At 55.4% G+C, this 25,932-nt stretch overlaps 2 protein-coding genes across 8 annotated transcripts in view; one reads left to right on the top strand and one right to left on the bottom strand.

Moving 5' to 3' along the window:
* Nucleotides 1-5,082, top strand: part of ATG13 (autophagy related 13) — a 57,426-nt gene extending 52,344 nt beyond the window's left edge. For all 6 annotated transcript variants that reach the window (XM_032356874.1, XM_032356870.1, XM_032356873.1 and 3 more), the window contains 2 exons: nt 464-592; nt 2,749-5,082. In XM_032356874.1, the coding sequence (XP_032212765.1) occupies nt 464-592; nt 2,749-2,826 (207 nt within the window). In that variant the 3' untranslated portion in view covers nt 2,827-5,082. The remainder of the gene's footprint in view (nt 1-463; nt 593-2,748) is intronic.
* Nucleotides 5,083-7,628: 2,546 nt separating this feature from the next.
* ARHGAP1 (Rho GTPase activating protein 1) lies at nt 7,629-25,854 on the bottom strand. 2 transcript variants are annotated; one of them, XM_032360505.1, is made up of 14 exons: nt 25,733-25,854; nt 22,080-22,261; nt 21,560-21,655; nt 20,158-20,187; nt 15,605-15,692; nt 12,037-12,168; nt 11,586-11,672; nt 11,280-11,378; nt 10,826-10,933; nt 10,665-10,741; nt 10,362-10,439; nt 9,828-9,956; nt 9,554-9,657; nt 7,629-9,428 (listed from the first exon to the last, which is right to left on the bottom strand). In XM_032360505.1, the coding sequence occupies exons 2-14, from the start codon at nt 22,210-22,212 to the stop codon at nt 9,240-9,242; spliced, it is 1,350 nt and encodes a 449-aa protein (XP_032216396.1). In that variant the 5' UTR covers nt 22,213-22,261; nt 25,733-25,854; the 3' UTR covers nt 7,629-9,239. The 2 variants fall into 2 exon arrangements, with proteins under 2 accessions (XP_032216396.1, XP_032216397.1); XM_032360506.1 differs by lacking the exon at nt 20,158-20,187 and having other exon boundaries at nt 25,733-25,853.
* Nucleotides 25,855-25,932: the final 78 nt, after the last annotated feature.

Genomic DNA, 25,932 nt, shown 5'->3' on the forward strand with positions numbered 1-25,932 from the left:
ACAGGGATCAGATGGGCTGGTCCAGACAGAGGGGACGGGAAGGGTGGGCCCCTGGCTGTGTGGTAGAACCTGTCCGCATACCCTGCTCGGGGACACATTTGGAGGCCCATGAACAAGAAGGCTTTTTGTGCCAAGTCTTCGGTTGAAATTCAACTCTAAATGAGGATTTGCCAGTGGTATCCATGCAGGCCCTATTCCTTGCCTGAATGGTTGGCCCTTTGTTAGGGCAAGGAGTTGGAGGAAGGGGAACATAAACCTTCCCAGAGGAGAAGAGTGTTAGCACCAGGGCTAGAGTTCAGCTGCCCAGAGGAGAAAGGTACAGCGAATCCTCCCCCTGAGATGAACCCGGAGGAACCCTTTCTCTGATAATTACTGAAGTAAAGAGGGCGACTCATAGCTTCCTTCCCCTGATTTTCCTCTCCCACCTAAGGCAAGCTAACCTGAGTCTGTCTTGTTTTTGAAGAAACCGGCTTTTTCTAAAGATGACATTCTTCCGATGGACCTGGGGACATTCTATCGTGAATTTCAGAATCCTCCCCAGCTGAGCAGCCTCTCCATAGATATCGGGGCACAGTCCATGGCTGAGGACTTGGTATGGAAACCCCTTCCCCCATCAGACCTCATCCTGCGACCTCCTATCCTCTTTTAATGGTCATTCCTGCCCCAAAGGCCTAGAAATTTCTTCCTGTTACTCCCTTCCACTCCCGTACCTCCCATCTCTGTAGCAGGAAAGAGACACTTCGATATCCTTATCTTCTGTTGCTCCCCCTTGAGGTTGCACCGTGTCTGGCGGTCACTGTCCTCACGTTGCTTCCACACTCGCCATCGCTTCCATCCCTGCTGTTCGCTCTCTGGGGTCTTCTGCTCGCTGCTGCCGTGAAGCCGAGCTGCTCCAGTAGCTCCAGCATTTAGCTGTTCAGCTGTCAGGCAGACACCAGCGGTACAGGGCAGAAGTGTGAGGTCCTGAGTATTGGCATTCCTGCCCTTTCCTCAGAGAGCTCATTTCTGATTCAGCCAGCACTTCTCGAGTTTAGCCAGATGTCCTGCTACTGACTGTGATCTCCGCATCTCTGCTTAGTGCACTTCCTATGTCCGAAGGACCCAGGAGCAGGCCGCATGGCTGTAAACTCCGGGTGCTCCGTGCCTCCACCCAGCCTGTCTCTGGGATGTCTGCGCAGCCTCTGAGTTTAGTTGTAAGAAAAGAATTCAAAGATGGACCAGACATGGTGGTTGAGTGGTGCAGGTGAAGAGATTATTCTAGTGAGAGTACATTCGAGATGAGAGCGGGCAAGCTCGGGAGAGCTGTGCACCCCAGGGTTTGGGTCTCTATCTTTTATTGACAGTTAACTGGGATGGGGGTGTAATTTATTATTTGGAAAGAGGATTCCTTTGGGAGTAGGTTTTCACGCCTTTTCTCCCTCACTCGGTCAGGGTCTCAGGCCTTCTTTGACTTTGGCCTGTCTGGTTTGATCTGTTTTTGGGGTGTGGCCCACCGCGACAGGCTTCCAACTTTCCCCATAGCTGTCCCTCACTCCCCCTTTGCTGGCCTCCAGGCATCCTGTTAAAACCTAACTTACTCTAACACCCCAGGATGTCAGGGTCCCTCTACCTGAGGTGGGACTGTCACCTTCTCTTCAACATTAGAGGAATGGCTTTATAGGAGTAGGAATCATGAGATCTCGGCCCCTGATTTGCTCGAAGCAGAAAAACATGCTCAGTAATAACAATACTAAAACAGTATCCTTATTATTAACATTTATTGAAGCTTTCTACGTGCCAAGCATTTTTCTAAGTGCTTTGCATGAATCTTCAACAATCCTAAGGTAGGTAGCTTTCCTTCCTATCCCAGTGTACAGATGAGAAAACTGACCCTGGAGACAGATAACTTGCCCCTGGTCACACGGAGCTGGCAGCACACAGCTTTGATCCCAGAGAGTCTGGCTTCTGATTTTAGGCTTTTAGCCCCTGATTCCCTGGCTTCTCACTGGAAACGTGCTTGCAAGAACCCCGATGGCGACAGCTCCGAGAGCAACTCCACTGCCAGGAGTGGCCGGACGCTGCCGCCTCCTGCAGCTGCCGTGCTGCAGGGCCGCCAGCCAGTTCTGGGGCGGGACAGGCCACGTCTCCCCAGCACCTGGCGCCCAGGGAATCTCTTTAGGTGCCTGAATAGGGTCACATTTTTGTAGTTGATTCTGGAGGGCAGTTAAACTTAGCTCCTGAGGTTCTGTTTTCTTCTCTTGTTTATTGTTTTCTCTCAATCATCTAACGCGCCCTTTCTCAGTGGGTGTAAAGATGCCGGTTCCTAGACCTCCCCACAGACCTGCTGAGTCAGACTTTCTCGGGAGTATGGTTAAGATGGCCTTGTTCCTGTGGTTCCAAGGGATTCTGCTGCCCAGCACAGGTCATGAAGAACTCTTGTTAGCTTTTCTTACTCTGTAGCGTGCTGAGCCTACTGTTTCATTCCAGTGTCAGTCTCGTCTGTGCCAGAGGTAACTTCTCTGCGTCATCCTGTCATTGGCATGCTTCTTCTCTAGCTCGTTAAGTGTGTGGCCCACTTGGATTCCCTGGACCATTCTGCTGAGCCCCTGGGCCCCACAAGCGCACTGTGCAGTGCCTGCCTCCCTGCCCCGTGCTGCTGTGCTGAGCTCTGTGCTCTGCTCCCTTCTCCAGCCAGGGTGGGCGGCCTGCACGACTGCCTCTTCGGGACCCTACTTGAATAAGCAACTCTTCTCTCCCCTCCCGGTGCAGGACTCACTACCAGAAAAGCTGGCTGTGCACGAGAAGAATGTTCGAGAATTTGATGCCTTTGTAGAAACCCTGCAGTAAAAGTTGGTGACCTTGGGTACCAGCAGCATCCCCTTTCTGTGGTCCCAGGAGACAGAGCCTCCCACTCATCAGCTGCTCCCATCCCTCCCCTTGCTCCGGGCGGAGGAGAGGCTGGTTTCCCCCATGGGGACCCGCAAGTCCCTGTTCTCATACCTCCTGGAGACTCCATGGCAGCAGTCAAGCCTGGGGATAGCATCTGAGAGGACTCACACCCTGGCCTTGGAGATTGGAAGACCCTGTATAACCAAAGGGCCCTTGGCAGGGCCTTCTGCTTCCACCGCCCATCGTGGCTGCTTCACAATGGCTGTCATTCCGTTCCTCCTGCCGGCCCCCTGCCCTGGGTCCACTCTGCAGCTGGCCCCTTGCTGGCCTGCCGTTACCATCAAGCACTTGACTTTCCGGCTGGTGGCCCCGAGCCTGGCGTGGAGGCGGAAAAGGAAGGAAGCAGTGCTGGGAAGAAGAAGGAAGGGCTCCTTCAGGCTCTTTTATGGTCCCCTTTGGTTTTATGTCTTCTTCCTCTCACCTTGCCCCTCTCTGCCCCGTTCCTGTACTTTTGGCAATATGACAGGCGCCCTGCCCAAGCTGGCAGGAACTCCAAACTCAGCCATTCTCACTCTTGAGGGTTGTGCCAGCCCCTCTCCCCGCAGAGGGTCTGAGCAGCCCTGGTGGCTGTCTGCTCAGACCCTCAGCAGCACGAAAGCATAATCCTAGCTCTCCAGGAGTCTCTCATTGGGAGTCACAGCGAAGGTTCCTTATCTCTCCTTCCTCCCCCTGTTGCTGCTCCTTGGTTATTAACATGGTAAATATTTATTACTTTCAGAGAAATCCGATATTTTATAGAGAAAATATGTTTGAGGTTAGATGTTTTCACTTGGGGAAGGGGGAGGGCCTCTTCCTGGAGTAGGACCCCCTCATCTGGAGGTTCCTCAGATTCTGGGTTGCTGCTCTGAGCATCTTCCTTCCCATATACCTAAGGTGGGAGCTAAGAATTGGGCTGGCTGAGGGCAACGGAACCTCCCAGAATTGCTGCATTTGAACTGACAATAGGCTTTACCTTAGACTCCTGCATATTCCTGGCGAGAGTGTGAATCCGTCCCAGCTTCTGCAGAGTGACTGATGCCATTCTGGCAGTCCAGGAAGTCTTGGGTGCTGAGTGTGTACAACCCTCTAGAGTTGTACAGTGACATAGAGTGCATCTTATGGGCTCCACCATGGTCCTGGGCAAGGCCAGAGGGGCCCCTCCCCGGGGGACTTGTTCCTGTTTCTCAGGGTTAGGTTATGGGCCTTCTCTTTCCACCTGGGCCTGGCCACCACCTTTGTTTAACCCTCTGCACCCTGCCCTGAGGTTTACTGGCTGGATTGGTTCCTCGTTGAGAAACCTCAAAGCTAGGTGTATGATTGACTTAACCATTTAGATATTGTTACCGGAGTCAGTCAAGCGCCTAGCCCCACCCACCTGCCTTCAGTCCCTCCCCCAGCCTACCTGGTGGGCGGGGAGGGGGTGGGGGGGGAGACAAGGCCCGCCCCATTCCTCCTGGCCCACCTGGGCTATTTATTCCTTGGCGGCAGCTGTTCTGAAGCGGAGCAGGTGATCCTCAATTGCTTGTTAGTACATGCATGTGACATTGTTCCCACCTACAAGGCTGAACTCTGAGGGCTGGAGTGGGCTGGAGGCTGTCTCAGGTAGGCTGAGCCCTGCCCCTGTTGCATGCATCCTGCTGCCACAAAGAAATGTTCCCAGCAGCGGTGTCCAGCTGGTCCTCCTACCTGGGCCAGAGTGCACCCATGGCCTGCTGAACCATTCCAGATTTACGCCCCAGGCCCCAGTGCTGAGAAAGGGGAAGCCCTGGTAAGCTATTGCTCACCCCTGCCCTCACATTCTGCCACAGTGTCTCAGCTGCTGTCCTCCTGAGGCCCAGCACGGAGAGGCCTGTTAGCCATCGTCCTCTTGACACCTGATTGTGGCTTTGCAGGCAGCAGCCTTCCCATCAGTGAGGCCAGGGAGGCTGATCCCTGAGCTGAGCCTGGGAGGAACAGAGCAACTGTCAAGGCTGGCCCTTGTTCCTCGGCCCCAGCACTGACAGGGATGAGCCCTAGACTGACTCCCGCAGCAGCCCCTGGGGCAGGGCTGGGACCCGTCACCCGGCTCCAGGTGGCAGAGTCCCTCCCCTGCCTCCAGCCCACCTGGTTTGGAAATACTGAGCTATACTTTAAAATGTATTCGAGAGATTTCCAATAAATTTTTTCTGTACTTTACAGCCTCCTGTCCTATCAGTTGTCTAAAATGCTACCCCGCGCGTTCCCACTTGTGTGTGGGCCCTGGTAACCGGCGGGCCCCTTCCGCGGAAGGAAGGGCCGTGAGTGTGAAGTGCAGAATGGCTTCGGAGTCAGGCAGGCTGTTCTGAGTCTTGGGGCTTGGCCACCTAGCAGCTGTGCCACCTTGGGATGGTCAGGAAACTTAGAGCTCATTTTCCTTGACTGTACTGTTCCCAGTTCAGGGGCTTGTGTGTGATGAGTCAGCGAGACACTGTGTGTGAAGTGGACACGCAGAGTAAAGCTCCTCAGACGAGGCCATCGCAGTCGTCCGCTGCTTGTTGCCCCCCACTCAGCCTGGAGGCAGCAGCCTCTGGTTCAGAGCGAGAAAGAGCTGCCAGGCCTCTTCCATGTTTCCAGCAGGAGCAGACGGGGAATGTGGGCCTCCCTCAGGTGCTGGTATCTGTTTGCTAATCTGGGGTGAGGAGTTGTGCTGAGCAAACCAGACAGGGCAAGGGGCTGAGTGAGGGATCGGGAAGTCCAGGACCAGCCTGTTTAGCTGCCCTGATCTGCCAGACAGCTTGAGTCAGGCCCCAGGGTGCTCCCTGCGGAGTTAGGATGCCAAGTAAGTTATTCCTGCCTGGCCCCTGGGGGCTTTTCCGGCAGGCCTCTCAGCCCGGGTAAAGCTAGGTCCCGCCTCCTGATCTGTGGCTGAGCTGGGCCATGGGAGCTGGGGGTGGAGCCAGGGTCCCGGAGCCAGAGACAGTCCTAGATAGAGGTAAGGGACTAAACTTCCTGACAGAAGGGGCAACTGTAGTATGCATTGCCTCCCTGCCCCCACTTCAGGCTGAAGCCAGGGCAGAAAACCGTGAGAAAGTTCTAATTTTAGCCAAAAGCTAGGGCTGAAAAGGAGGAGGCTGCCCATGGCTGTGCTCTGCTGTTGTGGGCCCTGGGAGCCCTCGCTTGTTAACTGCGCCTGGCATTGGCCATGATAACTGACCGTGCAGCCAGTTGGGACAGAGTTGCCCAACCCCTGAGTCAGAGATGGTGAAGAGACTGTCCCTGTGTCTTCACCTTCAGTTGGGATCCCCCACAAAACGAAGTGTTCACTTGCCCTGTGTCTCATGATGGCGTCCTGCCCCTTTAAAGCATCTCTCCCCAGAGACCTGCTGTTGCCAAGGCAGGGGTAAACCCGCTTTTGAGTCACTGGCAGAGGCCCTGCCAGGAGCCCAACCCAAGTAAACAGCTCTCTTGGGCTGATCCCCTCTCAGAGTTTCCCTGGGATACTGCTCCTCTGTGGTAAGCAGTCGCCCAGTTTAGGGCGGGGAGGAGCCGGTGAGAGGCTGCCCGGGCCTTCTGCCTGGCCTGTGAGGGCCACTTGGGCAACGGCCCTGGCTCCCTGCGGCTCAGGGCCTGTTTGTCATCCCCGGCTTCACACCTCTGCTCAATCCTGCAGCTCTCGCCCTGCTCCCCCAGCCAGAGCAGGCACAGAAGGGAAAAAACAGGCCCGACTGAGGCCACCATCACCTGATTACAATCAATAGGCAGGCAGCAGACAGGTGCAACTTGACCTTGACCGCTATGCCAAGAGAAATTCTAGCCTGCCCTCCCAGTGACAAACCATCATCTTTAAATTGTGGTATAATACACACGTAAATTTTATCATCTTAAACGTTAAAGCACAGCAAAACCTACTCAAGAGGGAAAAGGAAAACTGGTTCCCTCCCTAGCCTCGGTGGGGCTGGGTGGCAGGTGGAGATAGATAGCCAAGGTGCTCAGGCTGGGGGGAGGGCGGGGAGAAGCGAACGGTCACCCTTCCAATCGCAGTGTGGCTTCCAATCATAGCCCCTACACGAGGTTGGGACCATCTCCTCATTCCCTTGTGAAACAGCAGTCATTCTGGTCACCACTGGGCACTCGCTCTGTCATGTCCTGTTTGCATCATTTTGGAGCCTCAGAAAGGAAGAGACAGTCTTCAGGTGGCCTGAGGATATGGTGGAGGGTGATGGCACCGGGACTCAAGCCCACACTCCTGGCACCAGTCCCCTCTGTTCAGGACCAGGAGAGGCCTTGGTCATGGGACACTGCCCTTGCCAGCCCATTGGGATGTTGCACACAAGCAATGTGTCACCGTTCACCGTTCACGTGCAGGCCTGGGCGACGTCAAAAAGCGGCTTCAGGGACGCCTGGGTGGCTCAGTTGGTTAAGCAGCTGCCTTCGGCTCAGGTCATGATCCCAGCGTCCTGGGATCGAGTCCCACATTGGGCTCCTTGCTCCGCAGGGAGCCTGCTTCTCCCTCTGCCTCTGCCTTCCACTCTGTCTGCCTGTGCTCGCTCTCACTCTCTCTCTCTGACAAATAAATAAAATCTTTAAAAAAAAAAAAAAAAAAAAGCAGCTTCATACCCACTCCCAAGGGAACAAGACAAGGACGGATGGGGTCCGGTGGACCGCAGAGGGGACTTCTGGAGGCCCCACCTGCTCGGCTTCCACAACCACACACCTCCCGCCGTTCTGAGCCTCCGGGCATGCTCCCTAACTTCAGGTGGGCAGTGTTCCATCATCCTTTTTTATTGAAATACAAAAAGTGCAAAGGTGAAATACATGATTGGTGCCTAGAAGTTACTAAGTGTGAATGTGAACACTTGATTCACAGTACTCTCCCCCTTCCCCGGGTAAGACCAGTGGAACAGGGGTCACGAGAAAGACCAGAGAGATCTACGAGGCTCCCCAGTAAATGGGGCTGTGCAGAACACCTGATAGACAGAGGAGGACAGAAAGCAGAAGCCTGACTCAGGCCACAGACGCAGGGAGCCGCACAGAACCAGCAGCTACTCCAGGCCCAGGGGAGTCCTGACGTACTACGGTCCTGGGGGGAGAACCCAGTGAGGTCAAGACCCAGGCCACGCCCACAGTGCAGATGGGGCTGGTCCGGTCCATGAGGGCCCCCACAGTACAGGCTCTGGCCAAGGCTAGGGGGGCAGGGCCACTGTGCAGGTACTTCCCTCTGCTGCCAGGGGACAAGGCTGCAGGAAGTGGGGTCCCCAGCGTTCACCAGGAAGGTGTGTAATTCTAAGGAACACAGTGGGAATGAGAAGTACCAATCATCCAGGTCCGGGTTTTCTGAAAGATGACAGGGTCCTGGGGCCCGGAGACCCTGGGGGACGTTGCTAGAACTCCCCCAGCAGGGGTTAACTTAATTAGCAAGGTCTCTGCTCAGCCTCTCGAGTCACTAGCTGGAGGAAGAAGCCACAGGTCCTGAGGCACTGAGTCGCTTCCAGCCAGAGCAGGGACCAGTGTGACCTGTGACCCCACCACAGACCTGTCCACAATTAGGCTGAGGATCTGTGGAAGTGGGAAGAGAGGGGAGGCAAGGCATGGGGGGCTGAGACTGTCACTGGCCCAACCAGACACCGGGGGCTTTTGGGCAGGAATGGAGTGACTGTTTCAAATGGATGCTGGGCTCAACCCTATCATCCAAGCTGCCAGTCCTGGCAGAACCAGGGGGCTGGGACATCCTGGGGGCAGTATCACTTGAGCAGGGCTGACCCAGGATGTGTGCAAGAGAAGCAGGCAGAAGCAGGAAGCAGACTGCGGCCTTGCCAGTCCTTAGCCGTGTCAACACCCAAGGCTGAACCTCTAGAGGGGAGGACAGGAGCAGGTGGTCGCACACAGGCCTTCACCCAGGCAGGGAGGTGCCTCGGTAGGGCAGGCCCAAGCCAGCCCAGCTCAGCTGCTTATTCCCCAGCGGCCAGAAGGGGAGGACCAGGCCCAGCTACCAGCCCAGCTGGCAGTGATTTAGGCCTCCGCAGTAGCCAGGAGAAGAGAGGCAGGAGAAAGGGAAGCAGTTGCTGGGGCCAGTCGTCTTCCCGCTGGAAGAGCCAAGGGCAGCGCTGCAGAGCCTGGCTAGGAGCCAGGGATCCAAGGAGGCAGTGAGAAGTATAAGGCAAAGAATAATGTCCCGTAGTTACAGCGCGGCCTCCGGGGCTGGTGAGGCGGGCTGGACAGAGTGGGAGGAAGAGCTGCCCGGTTGGCTGGCCCCAGCTTCCAGCTCCCAGGGCCTCACGGCCCCTTCCTGGGCAGGAGCCCCATGCTCCCGTAAGGCTGAAGCCAGGAGGAAGAGTCCCCTTGGGGCTCTCCGAGAAGGGGCAGCAGGGCAGAGCTCAGAGGCCCCTGGAGTCAGGGCTGGGGAACAACTCCCCGTGGTGATCCAGAAGGAACTTGGTGAACGTGTTGATGGGATTAATGGCTTTGAGGGTGATGGCAGCATCCTTGGCCCACAGCAGGTTAGGGCCGAAGACAACAGCCAGGTTAGTGTTGGTCATCTTGTTCTGGTCACAGTGGGCAGAAATCTGTGGAGGGAATTGGGGTGCTCCAGCAGGAAGCCACGGACCCTGCTTCCCATGACCAGGAGCGGTGGGCTGGTGGTTTCTTCTCCCGCCCTCCTCCGGGCAGACCTCAGAGACCCTGGTCTCACCTGCACCAGGAAGGCAACGAGGAAACGAAGCACCTGGTAGTTCTCCTCAGGCAGCGCCCGGAGTGCCTGCAGTGTCGCCTCCACTCTCTGGCTCTCATCAATGTCTGAAAGGAACCAGGGCCCGGGTCACAGCAACTGGGGACACGAGCCAGAGCCGAGATCCCCCCAGCCTTTTCTTGGCGGACAAACCAAACCTGCCTGCTCTGACTCCAGGCCTGACCCCAACCCAGCAGAAACAGCACAGAGCGGGGGAAGGAAGGGCGGGGGCACTCACTGAGGAAGCCCACGACGTGGGGGTACAGGTCAAAGGTGAGCAGGGGCTCAGGAAGCTCCCGGAGGAAGGTCTTGATGATGACGGCGGGCAGGTGCAGATCATTGTACTGGTCGAAGTCCACTGGCAGCCCTAGGGCGGGGTGGGGGGTGGGGAGTGGGCCTAGCCTGGAGGCTAAGTAGCGCCCACTGTGCAGCACCCCCCACCCCACTGTGGAGCCTCCTCTCCCATAGACCTTCCCTCTCGCTCTGTGACGAGGGGACCAGGTAGAACCGGGCCCCCTAGCATGCACTACAGTGACTCCTGGAAGCCTGACAGATGAGGCAGCAGGCCTGGGACAGCCAGGCAGGAGCAGGACCCCTGCAGTCGGGCCAAACGCCACAGAATGTCGAGCAGGAACAGAACATGGGGCCCTTGCTCACAGGGGAGCAGAAAGCAAAGAGGCCCCTTCACAGTCACATAGAGGTCCCCAGCTCACCAGCCCCCCCAGGATCCGTACTGGCCCTGCGACCCCGGGCACAGCCCCCGACCACTCACCCATGTTGTACTTCTGCTGTACTTCCCGCACCACCTGGGTGTTGGCCGACCTCCGGAAAATCCCCTCAGTGGTGAGAGCTGGGGAATAGTGGGGCCCTGGTGAGTCTAGGCTCTGGGGCAGGGTGTAGACGCCTGGACCCGCTCAGTCTCAGAGCTCCAGGCAGGGTCGGTGCAGGCGCCGGTGCACCTGCAGCTTCCCGAGGGGACTGGGAGGCCAAGCTGAGGAGGGGCCAGGGGTCAGGGCTGAAGGGGAAGGGGCAGGTCCTGGAGGCCCTGTGGCCAGTGAGTGGCCTTGGCACTCACCGTGGGCCTGCAGGTGGGCAACCGTCTCCCGGAGCACAAGCGGAATGGGCTCCTGCTCTGGGTTCTTCTCCTGGAGGCTGTTGGGAACAGGGGCAGTGAGCGGGGTCTGCTGCCCTCTGCGGCCCCCACTGGCCAGGCCTGCCCGCCTCTCCCCTACTCACTGCTGCAGCGAGACCCCGAACTGCTGGTTGGGCAGAGGGGGCCGTGGCGGCATGGGCTTGGGGGCGGTGGCAGGGCTCTTCTGTGTGGATTTGAGGAAGTCGTCATACCTTGGGGAGGCAGATGGGAGGGTCAGGCCGCCGACCTGACTTTGCGGTCACGTTGGCAACCCTCGTTCGTCAGGCGCAGCCGAGGGTCACTTCACCCAGGCCGCCTGGCAGCCCTGCACGACACACGACCGAGCCAGGCAGGGCTGAGGGGCTGCAGTCACAGAGCTCTTTAAGGGACAGAAGGGGGACCTGAACCCGCACTCTCCGACCCCTGCGCGGGCTCTTTGTCACTACCTTCACCTCCTCTGCTCATCCGGGGCTGCTCGAAGCTACCTCCCCCTTGGCTGGCATGTCCCCCGGCCCCTGCGAGCCTGGCACACACTTGAGGCCCCCGCCCCCGCCTCACTTGAGCACTTGGCGAGGGATTCCCAGTTGCTCCAGCTTCACGTGCTCGCTCAGCTCGCTCAGGTAATTGACATAGAAGATCTTCTGCCCGAACTTGAAGCTGCAGGCAGAATAAAGGGCATGGGGAGGCACCGGTGGGCCCATTTCGGCAGGCTTCCACCTCCCCCTCAGCAGCCCCCCCCGGAAATCAGACACAGCTGGGCCCCATGAAGGCCTGTCCCCAGAAGGACTGGCTGCCTCGGGGGTCTGGTTCAGAGCTCCAAGGGAAGCACGGGGAGGCCACTGTCCTCCCGATCAGCCTCCTCACCTAATGATGGGCTTAAAGAGGATGAGCAGGGTCTTGATGAACATGGTGGGGTGCACGATGTACAGGGCCTTAATGTTCTTCTTGTACCTGCAGAGAGACACCAGGAACTCAGCAGCGGGTGTGGTGGGGAGGCTCAGAGCCAGGTTCTTTGGGTGCACTTTCTGATCTGCGTACTCAGGGAAGGCCTGAGAGGTAAGTGCCGTGGTTGTCCCATTTTACAGACCAGGAAACAGAGACTCAAGAGAGGTCACACCAAGGAAGTACAGAGACTGGGATTTAAGCCCAGGAGGTTCCAAATTCAGGTTCTTTGCTTTTACCTAGGGTGGGGGGAGGGGTGGGGTGGGGGGAGGGGGGACCTGCTTCCTTCCCCACCTCCCCGCCACATGGAATAAGATCCTGAGCAGGCAGAGGGCAGCGGTCCACAGCCATTTGCCCCCGGGCCCCAACCCACTTGCGGTCAAACTCGCGGTAGGCGTCCCGGAGCCAGCTGAGCGAGGGCTTGTTGTCGCTGGTCAGGCCGTGGTGCAGGTAGAGCAGCGTATAGTCACTCTCCACGTACTGGTCCAGTGTGTGCTTCAGGTACCTACAAGAGCCAAGCCCCACTCAGGCCTAGCCTCGATTCGGGGGGGCCCCTGGAGGCACAGCCTGGCACCGCAAGCGTCCCCTGTGTCCATCCTCCACCTCCCCACGAGCCCCTCTCCTGCACTGCCTGTTCTGGCTGCGGAATCACCCGCTCCACTGTGCGGAGGCGGTTCCGGGTGGCGGCTGGGCTGGGCGGAGGAGGAAGAATGAGAACAGCAGCCCCGGCCAGAAACCAGGAGACCAGGACTGGAGCTGGGGCCCTCTCGCACACCCTGCAGAAAAATGGGAGGAACACTCCCTATGGGACCGTCCCGAGGCGATCATGATGATGACAGTCACCATGCATCAATATCTTATCTTTTAGTGTCTGCCAAGCACTCCACATACATCATCTCGCGCCTCCCTCATAACAGCTGGGGCTGATTATCCCCTCCTTAAACGTGAGGCCAGTGAGGCTCAGGGAGGTTAAATGCTAAATCAGAGTCACCCAGCTTGCTCTGGAGCCTGGAGCTGAACTCTAAGTTCATCCTGCTGACCTGACCACACAGGCAGGCATGCGCAGCGTTAAAGCTGGATTATTACTGCTCCACGGTAACCGAGCCCTGGGCACACTGAAAACTCCAAGCTTACAAAGGGCTATGACATAAAAAGACAGCATTCTGCAACTACAAGACAGCAAAAACTGCAGTGACAATACAGTCATCCTTTGCTGGATGTTATGACCTTTTGGAGGGCAATAAAGTAATGTTTATCAGAAGCTAAAAAAAAGTCCATGCTCTTTGACCTGGTAAAAATATGTCCAGGAAGTCATCCTAAAGAACAATCAGAAAGGAGCAGAACTGGGACGCCTGGGTGGCTCAGTTGGTTAAGCAGCTGCCTTCGGCTCAGGTCATGATCCCGGCGTCCTGGGACCGAGTCCCACATCAGGCTCCTTGCTCGGCGGGGAGCCTGCTTCTCCCTCTGCCTCTGCCTGCCATTCTGTCTGCCTGTGCTCGCTCTCTCCCTCTCTCTCTCTGATAAATAAATAAAATCTTTAAAAAAAAAAAAAAAAGAAAGGAGCAGAACTGTTTTGGTAGAAGGCTGTTCACAGCAGCCTGTTTTACAATGGAAAAACATTTTTTGAGCAGCAAGCTAACTGTTCAGGAACAGGGAATTGGTTAAATAAATTACAGGCCATCTAGAAATAGGACACCTCTCGGGATGTTTCTGCAGACAGAAGCAATCTGTGAAGTCAGGTGTCAAGAGAGTGCCTACCCTCTGAGGAACCGGCTAGAAGAACAAAGGGAAGTCTGTGGGTGTGGACGGGTGTATTCAGTTTCTTAAAATTCGTCAAGTGGTACGCCGATAACATGTTTTTAAAAGATGTCTTGGAAGTGTGTTTAGTGCTCAGAAGGTAACGTTATGGGGAATAGAGATGACTACAAAAAGATCTATTTACATTATAGAAAAAAAATAGGTGAATACACGAAAATATTAACTGCAGTTTTCTCTCCGGGTGCTAGGTTCACGGGAGATTTTATTTATCATTGTCTGTATTTTTTCTTTAAAGCTACTTACATTTTTTTAAATCCTTGAAATCTGTAGTACTTTACAAATGTATACAACGGCATTTCATGCATCTTATCTTACCAAATGCCCACGACAACCCCGTGAGGTGGACACAAATCTTATTTTTATAGGATTCAGAAGAGAACTGCCCCCAAACACACAGCTGGTAAGAGGCAGAGTGAAGCTTAACTGGTCTTCTGAATCCAAGCTTCGGGCACTTTCTCTTCCAACCCCCAGATGTGGCTGGACGGCCGGGAAAGGCCTCAGCTGCAATAATGAGACTGACCCGCGAGGAAAGTGCTGCCCTGCAGGCTGGGGAGGGAGGTCAGGAAGACCCCCTCTAGGAAGGGATGGGGGGGACAGACAGGACGGATGGCGGAGGGCTTCCAGAAGTCAGAGGAAGAGTGGAGCGGACTCAGCAAGCGCTCTCCTGAAACCTGGGTGCTGCTGACTTCCTCCGACTATTATCTGGCCAGGAGTCTGTCACCTGCCAACTCAGTCGCTGTACGCTAAACCGAAGGGTAGGGTGTGTGCCTCAGCCACCCTCAGGCTGAGCTCCCTGGCCTGTTCCTGGCTGGGCCATGTGATGGGCCTCAACAAGGCTCTGCCTGCCTGGCTGGGGGGCGACAAGAGAAGGGCTCCAGAGGCCTGACAGAAAACTCCCACAAGGCTGGAGAGCCTCAGGCCTGGCTCATCAAGCTGTGGACTCTGCACTCAGGCCCTTCCCCTTCTGCAGCCGCACCCCTGGCCTGTCCCTGACCCCTCCCCTCCCACCCCTACTCTGTTCCACACACAGTCTGTCCCTGACCCCTCCTCACCCCTACACACACACCACCACCATCCACACACACCCACACCCCCCCACACACAGACTGTCCCTGACCCTTCCCCACCCCGCCCACACCCACACACCCACGCACACTCACACACAACCATTCAGGATCCCGAAGAGCTGGTACGGGCAGCGCAGCCACCTTCAGTTTCGGGGAGTGCTTTGAAGAGACGAGGAAAGACGTGCAACACGCTAACTGCACACACACAAAGGGGCCTCAGGAGGAGTCGGCTAGGGCTCTGCCTCCATGGAGGTCGGGCACGAGCCGGCAGCCCGCTGCGGCTCAGTAATGAATGTTCATCAGAGCAGGGTCTGGCAGGTGCACCTGGGCGGTGCAGTTAGTTAAGACTCTGACTCTTGGTTTCGGCTCAGGTCATGATCTCAGGGTTGTGAGATTGAGATCTCAGGGTCGTGAGATCGAGTCCCATGGCACGCCCTGCGCTCAGCACAGAGTCTGCTTATCCCTCTCCCTCTGCTCCTCCCCTTTCTCTCTCTCTGTGAAATAGATAAAATCTTAAAAAAAAAAAAATTAGGAAAGAACAGGTCTGTCAAACTCCTGCTTTCAATCAGCTTTCAGACTGGCAGTTATTTCTAGACCAGCCAGAGCTAGTACATGTATTTACCAACAGGACCCAGACAGGTACAGAGGCCACTGGCACCAAACTTGGCACAAAAACCCCCAAATCATTCATGTAAACGATGAACTGTAAGCACAGCACAAGCGACACATCATCCCCACCAGCCCGCACCGGGGGACAGTATTTTACTTTTCCAAGCGTGTTTGTGGGCACTCTCTCCACCCTGCAAGGAAGGAGGGCTGCATTTTGACGCCCTCAGTGAGGGATGAAGACACCTGCCAAGGATGCAGTTTCCCGGACTAGAAACGGGTCGGACACCTAGCCCGGTGCTCTCCCCAAAATGTAAAGAAGAGCTCCCTTGGGGCGAGAGGAGAGGCGTGGAGGGAGGCAGCTTGGTACCTCTGGGTACCACTGGGCATCAGGCAATGGTGGGAGGGGGTCTGGTCACCTGTCCCACCACCATCCCTGCGGGAACTCACCCCAAGAGTTTGCTGTGGTCCAGCTGGTGGCTCGGGGGCATCCGGCAGGCACTGAACACAATGATCTTCCGCCCATACTTGTCGTCTCCTAGGTGCAGAGAAAGTTGAGCGGTGAGTGGAAGATCAACGGAGAGAAGCGGGGCGAGGAGCTCAGGGTGCCAGGCCCGGAGACCCGAGCCACGTGGTAGAGGGGCCAGAGCGGCCGACACACAGCCTGGGCAGCGGTCTGCACTCAGGCATGTGTCGCTGAAGAAAGAGGGAGAGGCTGCTCTCAGGGCTACTGAGCTGGGGTCTAAAAAAATATCGTTAACTCAAAGTCCCACCCGGCCGAAACACCCACACGCCCATCAATGCGTGAATGGCTCAAGGAAATGTGGTATATCCATGCAAAAGGGATGTGGGTTGGCCACAAAAAAGGATGAAGTACTGATCCATCCTACATTGTGAATGGACCCTGAGAACAGGATGCTAAGTGAGCTAAGTGAAAGGAGCCAGACCCCAAAGGCTACCTATTGTATGACTCCATTTATGGGAGTTATCTAGAATAGGCAAATTCACAGCACATCCGTGGCTGCGAGTTGCTGGGAGGAGGGAGGTTACGGACTGGTTGTTTCTGGTTATGGGACCTGGCGTGGGTAGGGATGAAGCTGTGTGACTAGACAGAGGTGGCTGCACCCCACTGTGAAGGTCCGAAATAGCACCGACTGCACAGTTTAAAATGGTTAACTAAAAAAAATTGAAAGTCACACCCACCCAAGCAATTGTGACCTTGCCAAACAGTCATCTTAAAAGCCCATGATTGTTCCAGAAGCATCCCCTCTCAGCAGCATGCATTTGGAAAGCGTCTTGAGGCTGCCTTCTCATCAAGTCCAAGGCCATGGAGAACATGGGAGTAATGACACCGGTCTCATTTTTGACCACTAGCAGCACTTCCTGATTTTATTACTAAGATTATAATAACCACACTTGGCTCTGACTTCTGGACATTTCTAAAAATCATATCCTTTCTCATTAAGGATATTCAATAGAAAATGGAATTCAGAGGCATTTGTAATGCTTTGGAAAAATGCTTGTTTGGCTGTAATCGCTCAGGGGTGTTCATCTAAAACTGGTCACTATTTGATGATCTGATCATCTGGCTTTGTTGGGAAGCTGGGGAGCTACTGCCCTCCAAGGTGAGATGCTCTTCCAGGGTCATCACAGATCAGGGACACCAAACAAAGCTCGATAAGGACAAGGCTTGGTCCCCACTCCGTGTCCCAAGAACCCTCCCTGCCTCTTTACCTTCACGCCTCTCCAGGGACACCAAACCACAACTGCCTAACTGCCATTGCTTCAGAGGCAAATGAAAATACTTATACAACACATGAAATGCATGGACTGTGTTCTCCACCCACCTCTGCGGACTAAGGACCACCCCTCCCACCAAAGCCTTGCTGAGTGTCCTTCTCCATATTTAGTAAACCATGATGCTTCTTCTCGGTCAGTGACTTAACCCAGGAGTCAGTACTTTTCCAAAGCGGTTGCCAAGGCTCTGACCCTTTTCTGCAGGGCTGAGGCAGGACTCATCAGAGGGGCTGAAGGAGGCTTCTGGAATGTGGGCAGCATGGCCCCAGGCCCCGCTGGCTGCATGGCTTGGTGCAATGGCCTGATTCAGCACCTCACTGCCAGCAGTCTGACTACCCTATCCAACCTCTAGATCAGCCCCTCCAACCAGTCCATCTCCACCCAAAATACCCCAAGCCTAGGGAGAGGCTCTGCTCCTCCATCTGAAAGCTGCCCCAACTTCTAGCTTTGGAGAATGACGAACACTTCCCTGCCCTACGTGCCCGCAACTGTCCTGCCTTGAATCCTCCTTTCCTCCTGAACTCCACCCCAGATAAACAATCTGCCCCCACCCCCACCACCCTGTAGATGTTCTTTGGAATGACTTGCAGGACTCTCCAGGCTCGACACCATGCACACTTCCAACACTGATGTGCCTGCAACCCAGTCCACACCAGGCAGCTTTAGGGCCTCTGCTGTTTCTCTTGCCAGACAGAACTTCTCAAGACAATTCCGCAACCCTTCTCCAGACTAACTCCTCGGAACCCTTAAGACTCATTCCAGGCATGATCTCCTCCCAGAAGCCTGTGTCCGCTCCTCCTTCCTTTCCCCAGACAGTTTAGCTGAAACGTTTTCAGGGCTCCCATCTCTGTTGTGACACTTGGACTCTTCTGCAGAATTGTTTATGTGCCTGTCCCCTACACTGGCTTATGAGCAGGGATCATGTCTCACCCATCTCAGAAATTCTAGTGCTGGTCCCGAGGCCAGCCTGTGGCAGGTATTCGAGAAACATCTGTGCTGGAAGCCTACACAAAGTCAGCGGTCAGCATTACAATGCACGCCTGGTTCTATTTCAGGGTTTGCTCACCATGATATCTAGGTTACAAGACCGCTTTAGATAGTTTCCCAAAGCCTGTCACAGAGGTTCTCCAGACTTAGGAGCAGAGAAGCCTCTGCAAGCCGCCCGAGAAGGTGCAGCTGGATCCAGCAAACAGTCGGTTTTGAAGAACCAGATGCCACCTGCTTTCCGTCACACCCTCGCCTAGATCCTGAGCTGCCGGGTTCCCTCCAGCCGAGTGGGGGTGGCTCTCAGGCCTGTTCTGAGCTCTTCCCGCAGGCCCTGACTGGAGAAGGAGCAGACCGGTGAAGGAGGGGCAAAGGGTCAGTCTGGTCAAGCCAGCCTCATGCATAATCTGGAACCTCAGAAACCCCTGGGCCTTCTGCCATGAGCCTGTGAGGGGAGGGACATCTTCCTACTCCCCTCTCAGTGGAGGAAAGACCCAGAATGAGGGGGAAAATGCAGGGAGGAGCAAGGGGCATTCCAAAAGATTCTTTTTATCCTTCCCCCAACACAGAGGCAGCCCTCACAGGCTGGCAGGTTTAAGGGCTTAGCCAGGACAGGAAGTCCGAGCTCACAGGGCTGTGGAATTTAAAGAGCTGGTAACCGGTTAAACAAGCAATTGAGGTGAGGGGCCAGGGGCCCGAGGCTTGCTCAGCTGGCCTTGACACCTCATAAACGGGAAACTTTCCTTTCTCAACCGGGACTCCACCAAGGTCATGATGATCAATGAAAAGTACGACGCACACATACCCTAAGAGAAGAGGTCCACCTCACTCATGTTCTCAAAGAGGACTCTGACCAGTTCTAAGAACCCCTTCACTGGACTGTCTGCTCCCTGACTGAAGTAATGTATGTTTTTCCTCACTGAGTCCTCCAGGCTGACCACAGGGCTTAAAAGTGCCTGCTGGATTCTGTCAGATGCAGATGGGGGCAAAAAGGGTGATCAGTAAGGTGCTGGACGGCAAGACTCTCAGACAAGCAAGGAACAAGACGCAGGTGACCCCAGGGCCTAGCCGCCGTCCTCCCCTCCCTGGAGTGGAGTCCCGTTGCTCAAGTTCTTGGGTGGTTTGGCACCTGCCAGCACACAGGGCAAATATGTCGCTATGCAAAGCAAGTGTGAAAAGGACCTTCCCTCCTGACCTCAGGAGAGAACGGCCTAAGAGGAGAAGAGCTGGGCGCCCGGCTGTCTCCAGGGCACTGGGGGCAAGGGCTGGATGAGAAGACGCGGCACTTGTGGAAAGCACCAGGAAAAGAGCAAGCTGCCCGAGCAGGGAGCCTCTGCATTCCCCGGATACCAATCAGGACCGCTCCGGGCCAGCCTGGGGGTTAATCAGCAACAGCACCGTCCTCCAGCAGGCAGGCTGAGAACCGCTGGACCAGCCACCGGCTGCCCACAACCTGCAGCGCGGGCCCAGGGGGTGGGAGGTGGGAGCTGGGGAGCTGGGGCCGGCTCCCACATTCGTCAAACTGTTCAGTGGTTGGGATACTGCAGCCAGCTGACGTCAGGTTGGTGCTCGGAATCTGGCGTGGTAGAAATTACAAATGCTACCAATAAATAACAGCCCTCTTTTTTCCCCTTTCCGGAGAGCGAACTGTTAAACGTTTGCCAGCACACCACTGGAAAGAACCCACTTGGGCTGAGTCAAATCTGACGGTGGAGCCGGACAGCTACCATCAGCATGGAGGACGCAGGCTACACACGAGTTGGGGACGTCGCCCCACACCCGCCCTCCAATCCAAGATGGGCTCTTTCTCCAGTTTCTAATGCTGGGAAACTGGCCTCCCAAGAAGGACATCACCATAGTCTCGCCAAATGACATCCAAACTCTTCTCAGCAATCAGAGAGACACAGCCATGGGGACACCCCCACCATAGGGGCCCTGAGCCAGTGCTAAGGCCAGCCTCTCCCCACAGGACATGGCCTCTCCATCCCCAGGAGCCCCTTTCCCTATGGGCTCTGGAGGTGTCCCCACATGGCACCCCCTGTCAAACCTCCTATAAAAACCCTTTGCTATTTCCGGCTCCCAGGTACCACCAGCTCCTAGCTCCCGGGAGTGGGGCTGTAATTACGCGGCCACACCACCGCCCCCCCCTCCCAGCCTCTACCAAGAGCCCTTCTTGATCCACAGCCCAGAGGCCAAGCACAGAGAGCCAGGAACACACCTACCTGGCTGGGCCCCCTCAGGCTCATCACATCCTGGGGAAACAGAAACATGCCACAGCAAAGTGGTCACCCAGGGCCTGGCTGGAGGCGGGTCCCCCCTGCTCTGTCTGGTGTCTTGGCCGCACCAGCCGGGAGGATAGAAACTATGTTATATCTCATCAGATACCCACCCCCATGTCCCAGGCAGGTCCATTTAAGGAAGTGAGAGAAACCTTCTGAAACATTCAGGTGACTCTCCTGTCCCCAGGTGAGGACCAGGCTGGGAAAGAACTCTCAACCTTGCTTCTGCAGCAGTGAAAGAAGCCATAGCTGAGGCCTCCAACTCAGGCCAGGGCAGGCAGCAGGAACACAAATGCCACAGAAACACTGCTGACACGAGGGGCGACTCTTTCAATGGCCCCATCACTCTTGGAGCCTGGCATTCAGAAGAGCTAGAGCTCCCGGTGGCTTCCCTATGGCCAGATGCCTGCAGGGCCCCCTTAGCCCGTGCCACTAGGCTCCAGGCCATGTGCTGCCTGGCTTCCTCTGCCTGCCCCAATGCCTCAGAGCAAGGCCATGCTGTGGCTTACCGTTGCCTGTCCTCACCAGTGAGGACAGACAACCATTAGGGAAAAGACAAAGAATCCTACCACTCTGCTTTCCTCTTCTAGTAGTAGTAGGACCCTAAGGGCAGAAATCAGTCACCAACATCCTTGCTACCTCCCCTCCTCTGCATTCTGTGTTACGAACAAGAAAGTGGGAGCTCACTGAGGCCAAGCCCCAAGGGGAGCTCCATACCCATGCTCAGCACAGTAGCACATCTGCCAGAAACCTGATGCTTCCAGGGGGTCATGGGGCCTCTTACTTCTGGAAGGAGGCTCTGCTGTTCCAGACTTCCTTGGAGGTAGGTTTTTCACCTAAAGGAACCAGTACCTCCCTGATCCCCAGTAACTGACAGGGTGGAAAAGTGGACATCAGGGCAAAGGAAAGGGAGGTTCCTAGCAACTTATTCAGGGCCCATTATGTTCTGACTCCTGCATAGGCCCTGACAGACACTGGCTGCTGTAATCCTCTCAGCGACCCCATGAGGAAGAAATGAGCTCAGACAGCAGAGCTACAAACAAACCGCTCTCTGACTTCAAGGCACGAAGCCACCACACTGCCTCCCACATACCATCAGCCAACAGAGACAGCGGGGTCAGAGGTCAGGATGTGGCTGCTGGGGGAGAGACCAAGCGGCCATCACAATCAAGTCCGTGATTTTAAAAAATTATACTCAGGAGCCCCAGGGTCAGGGGTGAGACCACAGTAAGGGTCCCCGGGCCCCACCCCGGCCCCATCTCTCCCACTGTGGCATGAGGGCCGGGCTTCCTCAGGCTGGGAGTGCAGACCAGGAGGTAAAAGGTGCCACTGAGGGTGTACTCACCTGCCACCTCCACAATCTGGTGCCGGGCGATGTCGTAGTAAGGGTCATCCCACTTCAGGTGAGTGACAGGTTCCGGGGAGCTGCTTTTGGAGTCATCTGTGGAACACGGCAAAGTCAGGGGATGAGCTGCGGGGGATGGCAGTGTTCTCCCTGAGACTCGTGTTCTCTGAGCTTCCCCTCGGTGGGACCTGTGCTCCCAGCCCCACCCTGGGGCTGCTCTGCTTGCCCTCCTCTTGCTCCCCTGGGGTCCCCCTTCAATAGGAAGGGAGTTTCCCCTTCTTTTTTTTTAATATTTTAGTTTTTTATTTGACAGAGAAATCACAAGTAGGCAGAGAGGCAGGCAGAGAGAGGGGGAAAGCAGGCTCCCCGCTGAGCAGGGATCCCGATGTGGGGCTCGATCCCAGGACCCTGAGACCATGACCTGAGCTGAAGGCAGAAGCTTAACCCAATGAGCCACCCAGGTGCCTGGAGTCTCCCCTTCTAAGGCATGGAAGGCCGCCTGAGATCCAGAAGCGCCCACCTGACTTAGGAAAGTCGGGCATTTCGTCCGAGGGCCAGTTCTTCTCATCAATGGAGGCGAGCTTCAGCTGGTTCAGAGCCTGGCTAGTGTCATCCAAGGTCAGGTCATCCTGCAACTCTGAAAGCGGGTCCATGACCAGGCCTGTCCCCCACAGCTTCACTCCACAGAACCTGAAGAGAAACCTGGGGTGGGGGGGGCAAGTCAGGGACACCCTCATCTCCCTTGTACGGGCTACGGCAAGCCCTCCTGCTCTCCCTCATTCCTCCCCCAGCCTCCCTGTTCCTGTTCCTCAACGCATCGCATCCTGGCCAAGGGCTCCATGTTGCCCTGGATTCTCCACAGTTTAGGCATGTTGCCAGAAAAGGCAGCTGGGGCAGTTGGATGGCGCAGCTTGGAGCCTGCCCTCAGGTCCTCCAGCTGGCTAGGGATGAGCCGTGCCAGGCCCTGTGCTGCCCACCACCCATCTGGTACAGTCATGCAGGCCCAGCTGCAGAGGGTAGAAAAGTCCATGCCCCTCTCCTCAGGGGTCATCGTGCACAGAAGCGTCCCAGGTGCCAACGGTTACAGAGGTGAGATGTTGCAAGCATCTAAGGTGTACGGGGATGTTCCAAACCCCCTTCATGAAAAAGGTTAATTGTGGCGCTGGCTACTGCACCTCTCACTTTTGGCCCAGAGAAGAGGAGGTGGCCAGAGACCCCAGAGTCCCAGAAGAAAGGCCATGGTCGAGGTGCCCAGCTTCGTCTGCACCAGGACAGAAACAGGAAGCAGGGGCTGGAATCTGCCTGCCAGGCACAGCAGGCAATCTGCAGCATCCTGGGGGTTCCCGAGCCCACTCCTATACGTAGGGAGCTCCTGACACCAGTTTCAAGATGGGAAAGGTCAAGACACTGCCCCAAGGATTGGGGAAGCACAGATGGGGAAGGGGGAAGCCCACAGCCTCCAGAGCGCTGAGTCACAGGAGGTGAAAACCAGACCCGCATCTAGAGCCGACGGAGAGGGAGAGGAGCCGGCTGCCAAAGCTGGGTTTGCCCAGGTCTGGGGCTGGTAGTAAGGATGTGGCTGCGTGAAGCCCCAGGGGAGGAACTTCTTCTCGGATTGGATTCAGTCCACTCAGTGCAGCCCCAGAGAAGAGGCTGCTGTAAGCCCACTACATTCCTGGAGTCCAAAAATGACATATATGGTCAGAGAATCGGCAGGACAGATAAAGAGTGAAAACAAGACCAGGCACGGGAAGGGAGAAGAGGGGAGAAGTGCCAGCTGGGATCCAGAGCCTGAACACCTCTGGGTTCTGAGGCAACATGACAACCTCCGGCACACGCCACCTCACAGCTGAGGACTCTGGATGGTAAACCAGCTCCCTGTGCCTAGCAACAACCACCCTGTTACCAGGGCAACCGTGCTGATTCAGTGGCAAAAGCCATTCCAAGCTCCTGAGCCAAAGCCAAGCAGCCAAAGAGCCAAAAGGCCATACAAAAACCAAAAACCGAAAAAACTTTCTCTTCCTTTCCTTCAGCCTCTTATCCTTATTCCCTCCTGCGGCATACCACCAAAACATAAGTCCCTCATGAGTGCAGAGAAAGACGACCCTCTTTTATTTGGGCACGCACTTCTCCCAGTGAGTGCTGCTGTGCCCCACGCCCCACCTCACCCACTCCCTTCAAGCCTCCAATGCAGGCAACTCTAAGCCGAGGAATCCACTCCTGATTCATCACTCCTTCCCTCGTTCAGCCAGATGGCTGTGAGTAGTCCCCCAAAAGGGGACTCCACTGGGTAACTGGGATGGAATTCAGCTCACAGTAACCCCCGTTAGGCCGGAACCTTCTCTCGGTGCCTTCTCTTCTGTCACTGTCCAGGCACTAACTGCCCATTCGCCCTGCCCACAGCTACCCCAAGAAGTCTTTCCGCACACCGTGGGTGCCCGATGCAATGAAAAAGGCAGGGGATGAGGTCTGTGGAGAACTGGATTATAGTCCTGCATGAGCCAATGAGTTGCAAAGATACTGGGTAAGTCTTTTTCCTAACTAGACTTAAATTTCCCTATCTATAGAAGCATAGGCTCCTCCCAGAAACAGAACTCTCCAGTATTCTAAAATACTTGCACTAAAGCGAACAACAGGATTAGAAGGAACAGCTGCAAGCTGAAGTATGTGTGAGAGGAGAGGGACACCCTCTAACGGGGAGTTGGACTTGAACTCCACCTCTTTTCCAGGAACTCCACCACTGCTTTGTCTGTTCTTCAGAACTGACGCCCGCCCCCATTCCATAACCTCCTTTTCCAGCAAAACTAATCACAGTTGTTTCCATCTCCCAGCCAGACTGGCCTCCAACCCACAGCTGCTTCCCTCTGGGAGTCCTGAAGTTTGGCTCCCTCAGTGGGAAGGTGAGGGAAGCTGGCTCGGGGAAATTCTAATTTAAAGTGGTGGAAATGAAGTATCCTGGCCGCCTAAGGCTCCAGACACCTACAAGCCCTGTTCTGCTCTGTGCAAAATATTCCCTGCTCTGAGATTAGTATTTCCCTTCTGTATAGGTAAAACACGTACTTGTACAAAAACCTTTGAGAATCCTTCTAGGCAGAGTTTTTAACCTCTGGACTTCTCCGAAATTCTGATGAAATCTGTGGGTTTTTTCCCTAAGAAAACCCAGCACACACGTGAAATCTTTTATGCAATTTTAAGGGGGTCACAGACCCTCTGAGAATCCATTTAAGACTCCCTGACCTATTCAGCACATAGAAGCTGTCATTTGTTGAATGACTGAATGAATGAAACCATCTCCTAAATGGAGAAGAGAACCAGTATTTGTTGAGGGCCTATGCAGCACCATAAAGTAGACAAATTATCTTTTAACTTCACAACAGCACCAGTGAGGTTTACTCCTAAGTCCATTTTACTCTTGGAGGAAAGTGAGGACCAGAAAAAACAAGCAAATTGTTTAGGTAGGTCGTACAGCAGAGTCAAAATTTTAATCTATGTCTGTATAAGGTGGTCTCTTGATGCAGGTCAATTCCTCAAAACATCTCTAAATGAGTGTCACTCATGTGATTCTGAAGGTTCAGAAAGGGCCCATAAAAAGATAAAGCCTCTCCCTTTATCTTCACGAAGAGCTCAGATAACAACTCTTTGGCACTGGAATCACCCTCCTGGTTGGGGCCCCAGAATTGCGAAAATGCAAATCCCACGACACAATAGCAACTACAAGTGCGTTTGTCCAGAGCTTCAGGGTTTATAAAACCCCTACTGGGTGTAATTAACCCACTGCAGAGATTAAGAAATAGAGATGAATCCGTGGCCTAGTTAGTGGCAGGCTGGAATACTTCCCCCAAATTTCTTCTTCTTAGAGTTTCGCCAGATCGGATCAAAGAGACTTCCCCTTCCCATCGGCTTGCTAGATGACTACGATCTGACCTGGACTCTGCTCTGGGAAGTGCAGGAGGAAAGCAGCGAAGGAAACTCAGTCCCGTTACTGCAGACCCGGGAATGGGGCTGAATCCCTGCAGTGGGAAAGCCAGGATTCTAGGCCCCATCCCACTCCTGCTCCCACCCTCGGATCTGCTCGGATCTTCCCCCTCCGGACCCTGTCCCTTCCGGCGACCTGTCTAGTCCCTTCCTTTTCTCCCCCCACCACCCAGGAAGACCCCACGCCCTGCAGCTCACCGTGGTCGGGTACTGCTCCCTCTGCCACGCCTGTCAAAGCTCGGCAAACATCCGGCTCCGCGGTAGAACGGGAACCGCCCCCTCCCGGGCGCCTCACTCCCCAACCACTTCCGCCACACCTCCGACCCACTTCCGGTTCGCTGCCCGGTCCAAATATGGCTTTCCAGGATCCCCTCCCACTTCCTGCACGTGCCGGCCTA

Source organism: Mustela erminea, chromosome 9 (assembly GCF_009829155.1).
Source record: "Mustela erminea isolate mMusErm1 chromosome 9, mMusErm1.Pri, whole genome shotgun sequence".
Taxonomy (NCBI): domain Eukaryota; kingdom Metazoa; phylum Chordata; class Mammalia; order Carnivora; family Mustelidae; genus Mustela; species Mustela erminea.